Raw genomic sequence first — 14,056 nt, forward strand, 5'->3', positions numbered from 1 at the left:
AAGTTGTCATGCAGGGAAGGACTTCTTTATCTTTTGAAGAGAGTCTCTGTCGGTAAATGACAATGGACAGACACTGTATCCGAAAGCTAGCTTACGCGTGTCTGGCACACGTAACACGCCTCCTTCCTCCTCCTCCTCCTCCTCCTCCTCATCCCTTCATCATCTGGTGCTCTCCCGCAGTGTTTGCCTCTTAACCACATGTGCCAGCGCTGGGCCTCACTCTTGCTCCGGGGCTAATTGTTCACTGGTAAACTGCATGCTTGTTGGTTGGGGGGGGGGGGGAGTGTGTGTGTGTGTGTGTGTGTGTGTGTGTGCGCGCACACTTCACACAGACACACAAAGCAGGATAGTGGTGGCAGCAGTGGTGATGGCGGGTGGGTGGAGGACAGATCCCGATCTCTCCATGCAGTTTATTTTCCTCGCATAAGTCTGAAGATTGTCGGTTGTAATCCGGCCTGTGCGCCGAATGCAACAAATACACCATGAAATTAAAGGTTATTGCAGGAGCGTAATGCAAAAGCTCTGTTTGAGATTACTGAAGCTGTTTGCAGACCTGGGAGAATTTGAGGGGGGGTCGGGGGCAGAGTCGGCTTTTCTTTGCTGTTTTTGACAGTCCAAGAATCTCTTTATCCCTCCGAGAAGTGGATTGCTTTGTCATTTTTTTTATGGACAGATATTTATTAAATTTCAGAAAAACTGCATTTAGAGTAACCTTAGAGAGCGGTTTCTTAAAGTTGAACACCACATCTAAATCAGATTTTTACGTTTTCTTTTCTAGTTGTCCAGCAAGATTTACCTGGGCCCAATATAACTGGATCTGATCTAGTTCTATTGTAGCCGTTTTAAAGTGCTTTCTCCTGTCTACACCAAAGAGTTAGATGGACGGATGTAAAAACCAAGAACTAGTCCCTCTGCTAAGCTAATCTCATCTGATAACTGAGCCCCCCCCCCTCCCCTCGTTCTCTTTCTCGCCCCTCCTCTGCCATGCCTTGGTGAGTATGATTTGTAGTTCTCTCCCTCACTCTCTCCTCCACACAGACGGCATTAAAGCCAGGCCCCACAAGCCCCCTCTGATACGGGAGAGTTCATTAGAGATGTGCCTTTGATGGGCAGCCTTTTCATGTGACTACCGGTTTTTCAAATACCTTGATGTCGAAGCTTAAGAAGGCATTGTGCAGTAAGCCCTCCTTTTGATGCGACTTATTTAGATCTGCATAGTAAATCAGGGGGGAGTAAATAACCAGCCAACAGATGGAAGCAAGGAGATAAGGCCCCGGCGAACAATCGCATTTGTATTTTGTTATGATGTTGACAGCAGCTAAAATTCACTAATCTAGAGCCACTGATCTGCATTTCAAAGAAATCTCATTTAGCAGCAGGGAGGATAAAGTTCCTCTCATTGTGTCTATTTTATTGCATTCTTCGCTAATTTATCTGCCCACAGATTTAACGCGCGGGGCTCTGTGGTAGGAGCCCTTCGTCCGCACGTTGCATAGGGGTCTTAAATACTGTGAAAGCGGTTACGTCTAGACTGTGAGCTGAGGGTAATTACACGTCTGACCATGAATAGAATGAGTTTGAAGACTCATCTTTCTTCGGGCGGGCCTGAATCGCTCGACTAACACTGATAAGGAGCATTTGGTCCCCACAGAAATATTGCCACTGACTTTCCATAATGCCAACCGCCCCCCCCCCCCCTCCCCTCGTTTTCCAACACCGAGGATGGTATTTACTTTTAAGATAAAGTTATTGTGTACAGTAATCTGACTTGTTAGCATAATGTCCTCTTTCATCGCAGCACCCTCCTTTTTCTGCACTGTGGAGGTATTTGTGGTCCGGGTCTTAAATAGTTTATCTTGACTTAGTACGCAAGCGCTTTATGTAAATATCAGCCTATAGCATTATTAGGCCTTCATGAATACTTGAAATGCATTTGCCATATTTATAAGTTGATAGAATTTACCAGAGGTTTTATATTTGGCATAAAGATATGTGCGCTATTTGTAAATCCCCACGAATTGGAGGTCATACGGACTAATAGCATTTCTAATGCTATTAATGCTATTCCAGTGAATAAAATATGACATCTGCTCAGCCTCGAGGTGTTGTGATAGTAAAGTTTACCCTTCACTTAGAATAACGTCTACGTCTAAATTATCTTCAAAGTTTTTTTTTTTTTGAATGTTAGTGCATTTTTCTCTACTTCTGTGCATCTTTAGATATGTGTGGAACTATTTCCCCAGATCTTCAGTATGTTTCTGTACACAACACAAATTATGATCTTCTACTACCCTATTTGGTTCTGAACTTGTTCTCCCAAGATGCACTGCCCTGGTTAGCCCCCCCCCCCCCCCCCCATCAGCCCTCTCCAAGCAAACGTTGCACCACAATCTGTGCAACATTTTCCACAAACTCAAAACAGTGAGAAATGACAGCAGTTGGCATGTTTTGTTTTCAGCCGCGCTCTTTAAGCTGAGGGCTTTTTTTTTGTTTTGTTTTTTTTGTACAGTTCAGAGAGCACATTCCTCAGGAGTGCACTGGTTGCCTGTAAGGGGTCATTGGAATTCTGGGAGAATAAAAGGGAGCAAAAAAAAATAAAAAATGTACCAAAAAAATCAAAAAAAAATCACAAAGAGGAACACCCAGGCCATTTTGTGCCCTTACCTCCACAACTACTCAGTGAGGGGAATGACATTTTCCTCACTCAATGCTCTCTGTGTGATGAATGTGCAGTAAAAATGTCCAGAGCAATCTGTGGCTGCAGTTGTGGTATTGTGCACACTTTGCTGTACTTGTGTAACACAGGAAAAAAAAATCATCAATGCTAATGGTCTCTAAATTATACGGATGCTATAGCATGTGTCTTTAGATGCAGACAGCTGAATGGGCCGACATGAGAAATCAATGGTGTCAGGTTAACAGTGTGATTTACTCGGCGTTGAGAGCTGGAGCCTTCCAGGCACTGCACCTTTTAACTCCAGAGAGAGACGTGTGTGTTTGTGATGTGGTTGTTGGGGGTTGCGTTGGGACTCCAGCTTGTACTGTACTGTACCCTACCTGTTTGTGCATGCACTGATACACACACACACACACACACACACACACACGTGCTCTTAAACTTCACAGCAAAAATCCAGGTGCACTTTGTTGTTCCAAACTTTATTGCTTTCTCCGACGAGCCACACAGACAATACTTACGCAAGATAAGATCCAGCCCACACATGTCCACCCAGCACTAAATGTGCCAAGGAAACATGAAAAAAATGCACCAAATAGATTTGAACTAATGGTATTCCTAACTGTTTTTTCTCTCTCCTATGATAGCTGACAGCGCTGGATTCCTTCCACTCCTGTGACGGACAACTTCTGCAAGTTCTCTCCCTGAGGGTGAGTATTGGAACACGGACCTTTTCATGTCCATCTGTCAAAAGAATCCTTAACCTTGAGGACGATTACAATAGCATTAACAGTGTCTTTGCCAGGATCAGTGTTGGAATTAACTCGAACCTACAGTGTATTCTCAAGATCCACTATCTTTCTTTTTACGTTTGAACGAAAATAAACTGATATTGTTTTTTTTGATCGAAGACACAAACAGTGTCGCCCTTGTGGTGTGACTGTATCGTTAGCCCTCGCTGTGTTTGGATGATTGTCGAGGCGAGAGGAGGTCAAGGGGGCCCCATTCCCCGCTCAAATGTAACAAATCTTCATCTTGTCCACCTTGATAGAATTCCCCCTCCACTGGGCAACCTCTCAGGTGTGCCTGTTTGGTTTTCACACCCCAAGGATTTTCAATCTACTCTAGCCTAGAAGTTATGATATGCATTATGGCCGACAAATGTGGGCAAGCTTCGGTATCAGGTTTTGTATTTATTTTGTTGATGTCTTGATTGAGATTTGTGGCAAGGTTATATTTGCTCTACCCTTATCTTAGTAGAACTTGTTCGGAGGACTTTATTCCCACTTTAAAGAAAATAAACGAGGTTGGATTCAATACACGGTTCAAATGTTCACTCCTAACATCTCTTTTCTCTTGATTCCTTTTTTTTTTTTTCAGGATGAAATATGCAAACTCTGCACCCATAGAAAAAAGCCGTCGACAAACACTGTAGAGTCCAAAGTGGTGAGTGAAAACAGTTTCCATTGTTCTCACATGCCTGGTGTTAGTTGCTTGTTTTTCTCCCCCAGATTGAATGTGTCCTCTGTAATGAACCACATCAGTCCTGTCACTTTTTGGGGGTTTTGGCTGCAGTGTGACACATGCTGGGTGCTGAGCTGACAAAACAGTAAAGCCACATACAAGAACTCAACATAGTGTTCTTACTGACACTGATTATCCAGTCTGGAAGATCTTACTCTGATTCTCTCAGTCTGCTCGTCCTCCCAGGATTATTGAGAAAATCGAAGAGACATAAAGGCCTTTTATTTAACCAGCTGTCATTTTTAACAATATTTAGAGACTTCAGACTATAGAATTCCCTTTCATAGACCAAACTTTTTTGAAATCATTCTTCTGAACTTCTGTCATCCAAATGTCACCATTTTAAGAGTTGTGATTTCAATGTCTGATTTTATTCACAATTTTATAAAGTTCTCAGGTTCATTTTAGTGTTTAAGTCAGTGAAACAAAACGAGTAATCAGTCAATTTCAAGTATCAAACTTGACGATTAAACTGATTTAGCCTGTTATCGTTTTGTTATTTTCCGCACTATCAGCATCGCAGGGCTCTCTTTTTCCAACATAATGAAAGAAGAAGGTTATTCTCAGGTAGTCTCCAGGGTTAGTTCTCATATGAGTGTGAGGAATCTCAGGTCACTTAATGGGGGGGGGGGGGGGGGGTCACCAATTATATCTCAGAGCTGACAAACGTGGCTTTTCTACCGATTTGATCTTTCCCATAAACACCTCCACGCGCTATATGTCACACTATTCATTTGGTTTTCTTAGTCCCGTTTGTACTTCTGTGTGAATTGTATATTTTTATAAAGATGCATTTTATGCATTTCCTTGTTGGTCAATCGAAGACATTTCAATACATCTACTAAAGTAAAGACATAGATGGGGGATTTTTGGTTTAGAGTTGCTGTCGTTTCTGTAAATTAAGGCCATAAGTTTATTTAGATATTCCACTAACATCTAATGGGAAGAATTCTCTATCACTGTACAGCACGGTGAAGAAGTACCCTTGAGGTCCAGATATGATTAAAGCTTGTGGGCAGGAGCGAAGTCTCTTGAGTGTCTGGGCTGTAGCACCGGGTCTACCTCCCTGAGAGTCCTATCATCCTGAAGTGAAGCAGAGTCCAGATTTCCTCTTCCACCTAAAAGAGATTTAAATATTAGTTCTTAATTTGTCTCGTATTCACTTAAATCTTCAAAGATGAACTCTTACTGCATATCTGCTGGCCTTAAAAAAAAAAAGTCCTAATCATCGCAAAAAAAAAAAGTGTAATTGCTCCAACACTGCGAGCCGTACTTCCACTGACATAACTTTAAAAAAAACTACAGCAATTAGATATATCTTCAGCTGCTTTAAAGAAGCCACAGTTATACTGAACAGCCCTCTGTGCACATTTCCAGTTTGAAATTGATTTCTTGTCATAGATCAGAGACCCCTTGTCATTCCGTTTCCAATCCTCAATGGTTTCTCTGAGCCCGTTAAGTGTCGCCCCTGTGAGCGGGCAAACAGGGAGAACCTCCACGGGTCTTTACCCCGAGCACTGCGAGCTGTTGAGGGGGTAGAATCAGAAATCAAAGGGACTCGGATCATTCCCCGTTGGCAGTCTCCATTGTCTTGCTGATTTGGGATTGGTTAGAGAAGGTGAAAAAAAAAAAAACTGCAGGGATGGAGTGTGGGGGTGGATGGAGATCAGGCAATGCAACTCCCTTTTTTTTCTAATCTTTATCCACCATTAACCCCAGTGCCCCAGTATGTGGCTAAGATCAGGGCCATTGGTCAATCCCCCATTCACCGCCACCCAGAATATTTTAAAGTTAAGCCCCCCTTGCTTAACAAAAAAGTCTTACTCATCAAAGGTTTACTTTCCTCTCTCTTGCTTCCTTTTTTTTTTTTTTGCTCTCACCCTTTCTCCATGCACCCTTCTCTCTATGGTCCACTGTTTTGTCTTCACACTTTAGCAACGACAACTTAAAAGTTTTGGAAGTTCCTGAAGTTTCCAAATTTCCATTTAATGAAGTTTGGTTTGGAGTCTGATACTGTCGTGCTGCGAGCAAATTGGAACGCGAGTATATTGACCGGCGACTTCCTGCCCTTCGCTGATCCCTGGGATTAGATGCTGTCCTGTTTTTTAAATAAACTCCAGCATTGCCTGACGTTATTTCCGCGGAGGAAATACTTTTCACACCTGATACGCATACACTCAAAGGATTTTTTTCTTCGCCGATGATAATGCCTCATATGTGTCCAATCAAACGTTGAAAATATAACAATAACAAGGCTGAATTCAGTCCAGACCACGTCATACTCTGTACGACTTTGAAGGGCGATGACCAGGGGACCGAATAGAAAAACAAAGAGATGCAGGGGCGACGGTAAGGAGAGAAGAGAAGCGATTTGTGTGGAGAGTGTTTGTCCAGAGTGCACAGTTGCCATGAGAATGGATTCAGAAAGTGGGGAGGTGAGGAGGCTCAGAATGAGTGCTGCCATCACTTCTTTAAGAGAAGATGAAGCGGCTCAATTGGGCTATTGATCTTTGGAGCTGCCATTCTTTCTCTTTCCCTGACTCTATTTTCTTCCCGTGTTGTTTTTTAAAAACCCAAATATTATGTGTTCTTGAAGATTTTGGAAACTTTTACGTGGGGGGAAAAAACTTCAATTTGTCCTTAGCGTCCTATACTTTGGGACCCCTCCAAGAGTTCTGCACACCTCACACTAAAGATGATTGATACTCCTGAAAAGACTGATTGCAAATACTGCGTTCACCACTCTTAATTTATATAAACCAGCAAGGATCTAGTGTTTCAGATGTTATTCTTTCCCTGCACTTTACTTTGAGAAATCTTGGGTGCGGAAGCCGGACCCCGTGGGCATCTCTCCAAGCGCCTGAGATTATTGTGAAACTCAAGCCGAGGCAGGCATGACATCAGAGCAGCCTGACATTAGTTTGAACTCCTTATTTCAGGTGGGAAGAATTATGAGTGGCTTCGCTCGCAGGTGATCGTGTCCAATGAATCGGTCGCACACAGTCGCTGCATTCTTCTCCTGAGGTCTAAATGCTGATTGTCTTGACAGATTGAACTTGTGTGTTATCACCAAGCTGTCACGCAGCCTCGTTTTTCAGCCTGCACATGTAACGTTCCGTTTAGTTTAGCCCTTCACAGTCCAGTCTTTTATAAGGACGTATTAGTTTTGACTCAGGCTAAATGTACACTTTTTAACCTACTGGTGAGCTCTGTTTGTTGCAAGGAAAGCATACTGTCAAGAGTGTAAAAGTTTGTATTTCGTCAGCCTCCAGAAAATACGACCATGGAGTTACGGCTTTCTGGGGTAAGAAAGAACATACTAATCTATAGAATTCAGAATAAACTTGATTGGTTTTATCTTCTATTTTTAACATTTAAAAGTGATTATTTTGTAATTCTCTATAAGGCTTTTTGCCATACTTTTGACTTTAATGTGACATTTTCATGATCACAACACAGGATTGTGTCTTCCTCCACTCTGGCTAATTTTGTCTTCCTTTTTTTTGGAAGCAAAAGTTTCAAATCAAACCACACAGTTCACAGCCACTGAGAAAGCTTTTACTCCAGAGGCAACAAGCCAACTCCTTTGTTCGTAATGATCACTTGATCGCGGCTTGAAAAGGGATACAGGCGGCGGTGAAATCCTACAAGCACTTGGAATCTGACTTCCTCGCCACAAACCACAAGCCAAGACAGCGCTGCCGTTACTACCTGGTTGGAGGCGAAAATGGTTCCGAAAAAGCATCCGTTTGTGTGGAAAAACGCGCACACACTCGCACTCGCGCTCACTCACAGCATGCTCGATTTGGGTCAAAGAGCTGACAGACAGTGGAATGTGAATGTGTGTATGTTGACAAACTCCACTGCACTCTGAATGGGGTTTGTGATTACACCTCATCATGCGTGCTGCATCGCTCCTGTCCCCGGCCTCTCTCTCTCTCTCTCTCTCTCGCTCTCTCTCTCGCTCTCTCGCTCTCTCTCTCTCTCTCTCTCGCTCTCGCCATTTCTCCCTCTCTCAACACACTGCCTCTCGGGCAATCATGTGGTCACACTACCTGACTCCTCACCGCTCAAGAGTGCAGTTGACAAAAACCGCCCGAGGCCCGTCATGTGGAAAAGTCGGCATACATTCTAACCCCTCCAACCACCCAACCTACAACCCCGCACTTTCTCCCACTAAGTAACTAAAGCACCCGGGTGTTTCCTTCTTCTGCTCACCTGTGAAGAGAAATGGCACGGCTGTCCGACTGTCGGCCGCGCGTATGCAAGAGTGGATATTTTTCCCTCCCATACTCTGAGAGGTGCAGAGTGTGTTTCTCTTTGGCAGTCCAGTTGCACTCCTCATGTCATGTAAAGCTAGCGGTCAGTGAGAGCTCTCAGCTGTCAGTCAGCCAGGTGGTCCCGGCCTGTCGAGCTGCTCACCTGTGTTTATTGGACAAGACCTGCTCCATACTACCCAGGGAGAACACCTTGTCTCCTTCCTTTTTTTTTCTTATTCCCTCCCATTATTTCTCTTTAACTTTGCTTTTTTTTGTCTATTTCGTTACCTTTCTAAAATCTCTCCTTTACCTTTCCTTCCAGTTTTTATCCCCGCTGTCCCTTTCAGTTCGTTTTTTTCCTCTTTCTTCTTCCCTGCTTCTCTCTCTGTATCCCCTCTCTCTTCTGTCCTCCAGTCTGTTTTTATTTTGTCAGTCCTTTGCTCTAAAGCCGCCACCTCTACAGCAGTTCATCTCTTCTCTGCACCTGACTGAGCACATGCACACTGCGCCACCAGACCACTGATTGAAACTTGTGTCTCAAAGTTGCTAATGTTCACTGAAGCATTATATGGTAGATAAAGTAAATAAACGAGGCTACCATGGGAGAAATCTCTGGGATAGACTGCAGAGTCTACACACACACACACACACACACACACACACACACACACACACACACACACATATATTAATAGCCTTACACATACACTTACTCTCTATATCATACACACATACAGTACATGAAATGTATGAATTGCTGAAAAGGTGTCGGTGATGTTGAAGATCGAGAGAGACGGAGAGATATTTTCTATGGCTCAGGAATTTCACTGGTTTCATGTTTTTTGAGGAGCTCTGTTGAAAAGTAACCGATGGAGTTTACGAGAGGCAGCATATGTTGTCTGTAAACATTATACAGACAAGGTCATTCTTCAGTTATTCATGATTAATCTAAAGATTATGTTCGCAAGTAGCTGATTAATCGTTTGCTCCATGAAATATAAGGAGGTGGCAGCTGCTAATTCCTTTTTGGGGAACCAACACTTCAAATCCTCGGCCTAAGAAGAAAACAGTCAAGTGATTAATCTGAGATTACTGAATTTAGATTTTGATTGCAGCTCAAATTCTGTCTTTATGAAGCATAACTTAAACTGCATTGCTGTATGTTACTTTTGACTTGAGTTACTTTATAGCCACAGGTAGCCCTATAGCTTCCACAGACCTAAAACAGTATTTAAAGTTCTGAACTTCCCCACAGCCAAAGGTGGTCACGATCATTTCAACTTCTTTTCATTCATCGTCTTCTGTATTCGAGTTCTGCAATTCTATCGTTTCTTTTTCAAAGTTATTTCAACCCCGTCACCAGTCAGTCCAATTCAAATGGTTTTTGTTAGAAAGAGCTATTAGCTAAGGCTACTTAGCACATTGGTTAAATGCAAAGGCTGCCTCTTTGTGGTGACAGGGTTTTGAACCAGTATCCACTGAATGATCCCTCAGTTGAGCGAGGCAGTAGAACACCACATTCATATTTCCGCTTGGTATTATAGAGAACTCTCCTGTGTTCAACGCGGTTCCATTCTGTGCCGTAAAGTGGTATAGGTGACATGGTAATACATTGGCTTTGTGCCCAGTGATAAATACCCCACCAGGTCTTACTCACTCTACTGCCTCCGAATGTGTCCGGACAGCGTCTTTTATTGTCAAAGGCACGGGGGTCATTCAAAAACTCTCCCACCCTTCTGCCTTTTGTCAAATATTTCCGCGCGGGTGATAGTTTTCTCATTTATTTGGTGAATAGTCGGCGGGGCAAAGAAGAAAGAGAATTTTTACATTATGGAAATGATGGAATGGCTTATAATCTCCCACATATTCATCACAGCAGACATTGGACCCATGTGATACTGTCCTCCATTTGGCCATTGTTCTGGTTCTCTTTTCCGCATACTGTCCCCTTCAATGGGCAATGCAGGCTTTAATCCCGTCCCTCTTTGGAATGACAATGTTTACTAGCTATCGTTCAATAAGGAGCCAGGAGCGTGACACACATCCCTCTGTCAGTAAATGCTGTGTGACTGTGTGGAGCCAGATACAGAAGAATGCTATTGTTAGCCTTCGGAGGATGGAAGTGGAGAGGCCAGTTTCAAAATTTTATGAGAAATTTGCGCACAGCAGAGTGGACGCCTGAGAGTTATTACTGGGGATCTGCTTTGGGGCTGAATTGTTTACCGTGCTGAGTCACTGCATTTACATGTTGTTAAAAGAGGATTTATTCTGTTAGTCCAGAGGGTCCTGTTGATGGGAAGGACAAGGCATCTGCTTTCACACAGGTAAAAGTCAGACAAACTTTTCAGGGATGTAAGACCATCGTTCCTTCATCCATGCTGAACTGCTTGTGATGCGAGAGTCACTGTGTCGTGTCCGAGCTGTAAAAGCTTGTCCTATTGAGACTGACACATCCTCAAAACAAACCTCGAGCAGGCAGGAAGTAGTGCTGAAAGTCTCTGCTTCTTCCGGTCATCTCTTTAGCTTACAGAAAGTTCTACATCCTCCATAGACTCCCCAATAAGAGCAGCATTCTTAAACCATGTGTGTACATTGAAATATCCTATTCAAAGTTAAGGCGGTTTTTCAGGTAAGAGGACAGTTTACATGTATATTACATTATATTTGCCCCTGTGGGAAAAGAGTTGCATTAAATCTCTTTGCAGAGCAAATCAATAACTTTAGCAACAGCTAGCAAGAGAGCGGCTCCCACTGTTAGTACGTAAACAACGTTACACTACACCAGCTAGCAAGGCGCTGCTTTCCAGCTGAAGCTAATGTTTGCTCAAGGCACACACAAAATCAGCTAAAATAAAAAGTTTACATATCAAGATGTCCTCAAAGTTTTTGCATTTTCTTCACTGGAATTTTGCAGTCTGTAAATCCTCACTGCACCGACGCTTGACAAAAAAACATTTGACTAAATTAGGTAAGTTACCACACAGCACTAGCACAAGCTAGTTATCCAGACAAGCTCAATGGATGTAATGACATTCTCATAGTATATACAAGACAGTCTCCATATGTTACACCTTCTTATTTCTTATAAATATTATGCACCACAGAAATGGAGGGACGCGGGCTTAGTGGAGCCTAAGACTGTGTTAGCCGCTCGCTAACAAGGTAAGGGTCCCTCCCCCCCTCCTTTTATAACCCCTTAAATCCTTAAAACTTTTTACCTGACTTCCCTGTCTCAACCATGTTTAATGTATACATTACACTGCTGTTAAAGAATAAGCCCTGAGCAGCAGGCCTTTGGAGTTTGCCTGTCCATACAACACACAGACATGGCAATGCTGGGTAATTATTGCCTGTAAGTAGGGATTATGGTTGAAGATGTTGACAGTAAATTGGCTCTCAGAGCGAGTGTTTAACACACCTTTGTGTGGATGAGACACATTCTTGCAAAGCATCAAGGTGTCTGTACATAACATAACCCCCCTCCTCCAGTTCTTTTACGTCACCCTTGTCATGTATTTACACAAATAAATACGGGCTTATTTTTCTCTCTCACACTTAGCTCATATTGTAAAAGAATCCTAAAAAAGCAAGCTAATGAGATTTCTGAATGTGAAGGAAAACAAAAAAACAAGGGAGGCTAAGATGTTTGTCTGGCTTTATATTCCTTTCAATTCCTTCACCCCCTCCAAATTGTTTTTCCCTTCAAAGTCTTGACAGCGTCAGGGATTAGTGCCATAGCTGCTAACAATCATTAGTGTGTTTTCACCATTGTGTCATGCACTGTTTTCAACCCCCGCAGCCTTCCATCCTGCATGTGTCTCCTGCTTTCGTGCTGAGCAAGAAAATGAAAAACAATCGCTCCGACCTCCAGCGACCCCCTCCTGACGCACAGTCAGTTAAATGGTTTGTAAGACGTTTAATTACCAAATGGTATAATCGTTATTCATCTCATCATTAGATGTATGATATTAAGTGAATTGGCTCCCTTGGGTCCCTGTGTTTCACAGATCAATAGATTTAGATGGAGCTTGAAGGGGGTTGGGGTGCGTGTCTGTGGGTGGGTGGGCAGTTAAAACACTTCTGAGCCCCCTGATATGAACACACGCATTGTTTGTGCGATGCACAGTGGTGCCATCCGCTCATTTTATTTCATTGCAATTAGCCTCTTATATAGGTTTAATTATGCTAATTCTTATGTCTTCACACAGGAACGGCAGTATGTCACTTTATTTTTTAATGGATTTACGGCTCCTGGGTTTATTTTGACGCTGAAAGGACATGAAACAATGGACAAGGTTACGGCACCACACACTTCCCGTCGGCAGAGTGCTTGCGTTTGCACTTTGGGACACTTTGTTGGTATCAAGCATTGTTTGAAGGCATTGTGGAGATTGCTAATGCAGCGTGTACACCTCAGAGGCCCCACTAGCCTGCAGCTTGATATCGCCTGTATTCCCAATGTGAATATGGCTGAGTGGTGATTGGGGACTCGCTGCACCACAAGCTGCTATTCACTGCAGCCGGCACTACCAGCCAGAGTTAATTGTCCATTATCTGCTATTATCTAAGCTCTACCCCTCTCTCCCTCTCTTTTATTCTCGTGATTTCTGGCCGTCACCACCAGTTTCACTCACTCAGTATGCTGTATCCACTGCTTTTTTTTTTTTTTTTTTTTTTTCTTCTTCGCTCTATCTACTTTAGCAACCTTATACCAGTGCTGAAGCAAAGTCCTGGAGTTCAAATAGTAATAATGATTCCCTTTGTTCCTGAGGCACCTCAAACAGGATTCTGAACATGAAGTCAGCAAAGCTTCATGTTCATTTCTTGCTTTATCGTCTCACTGTCTGAGCGAGACGAGATGTTTCTTCTGTCCAATATTCCCGTTCAGAGAGGAGAAAATGGACGTGCAAAAATGCATTTGAATACATTTGAGTCACACTTCACCAAAAGGTATATAATGAGTGTTAGATAGCAGTGATCTGGTAAGAAAATAAGGACTCCTATGTTGTATGAATTGTAGTTGACTGAAGTGTCTCTCTTCTTCTGGTGCCTTCATTGACATAAGTTGATAGATTTGTCTGCTTGAGGTGTTTGAAGGAATCCTCAGAAATTTCACTTGATGGCACTGTTTTCCTTTTTGCTCCAGCTGAAGCAACAGGGCATGTTTTATGTATACCGGGCACAGTGTGAAGAGCCCGGCTGTGCCACAGAGCCGCGCGTCTATCCCTTCTCTTCCTGTCCCTGGGCACCAAAAAAAAGAAAAGGGAAAAAAAAAAAGGCAGAAACACTGACAAACACTAAAATCATGCAGCACATATTGAAGAAAAAAAAAAAAGTCTTCTCACTTTAGATGAAACTGTTGAAAAGTGAGTACACATTGGCACAGTTGCTTTACTGTAGTTCATTAATTTTTTGTGTGTTTTGGAATATTTGCATGCTTTTGCTTTGTGCTTCTCCTCCTTTAAAAGTTCAATGCTTCTCTCCTGCATCTTAAATCCCCCCCCCCACACACACACACACACCACACGAAAAATATAGTATAAGAATAGTATATTTGAATGTAAATTTGAAATGGGGGGGGGGGACTGAAGTCTGT

General features: G+C 42.9%; 1 protein-coding gene across 5 annotated transcripts in view; it reads left to right on the top strand.

The window, feature by feature from the left end:
• foxp2 (forkhead box P2) overlaps positions 1-14,056 on the top strand; it is a 99,003-nt gene that overhangs the window by 6,999 nt on the left and 77,948 nt on the right. For all 5 annotated transcript variants that reach the window (XM_079335741.1, XM_079335739.1, XM_079335737.1 and 2 more), the window contains exons 2-3: positions 3,325-3,387; positions 4,058-4,123. In XM_079335741.1, the coding sequence (XP_079191867.1) occupies positions 3,325-3,387; positions 4,058-4,123 (129 nt within the window). The remainder of the gene's footprint in view (positions 1-3,324; positions 3,388-4,057; positions 4,124-14,056) is intronic.

Source organism: Symphodus melops, assembly GCF_947650265.1.
Source record: "Symphodus melops genome assembly, chromosome: 22".
Classification (NCBI taxonomy): domain Eukaryota; kingdom Metazoa; phylum Chordata; class Actinopteri; order Labriformes; family Labridae; genus Symphodus; species Symphodus melops.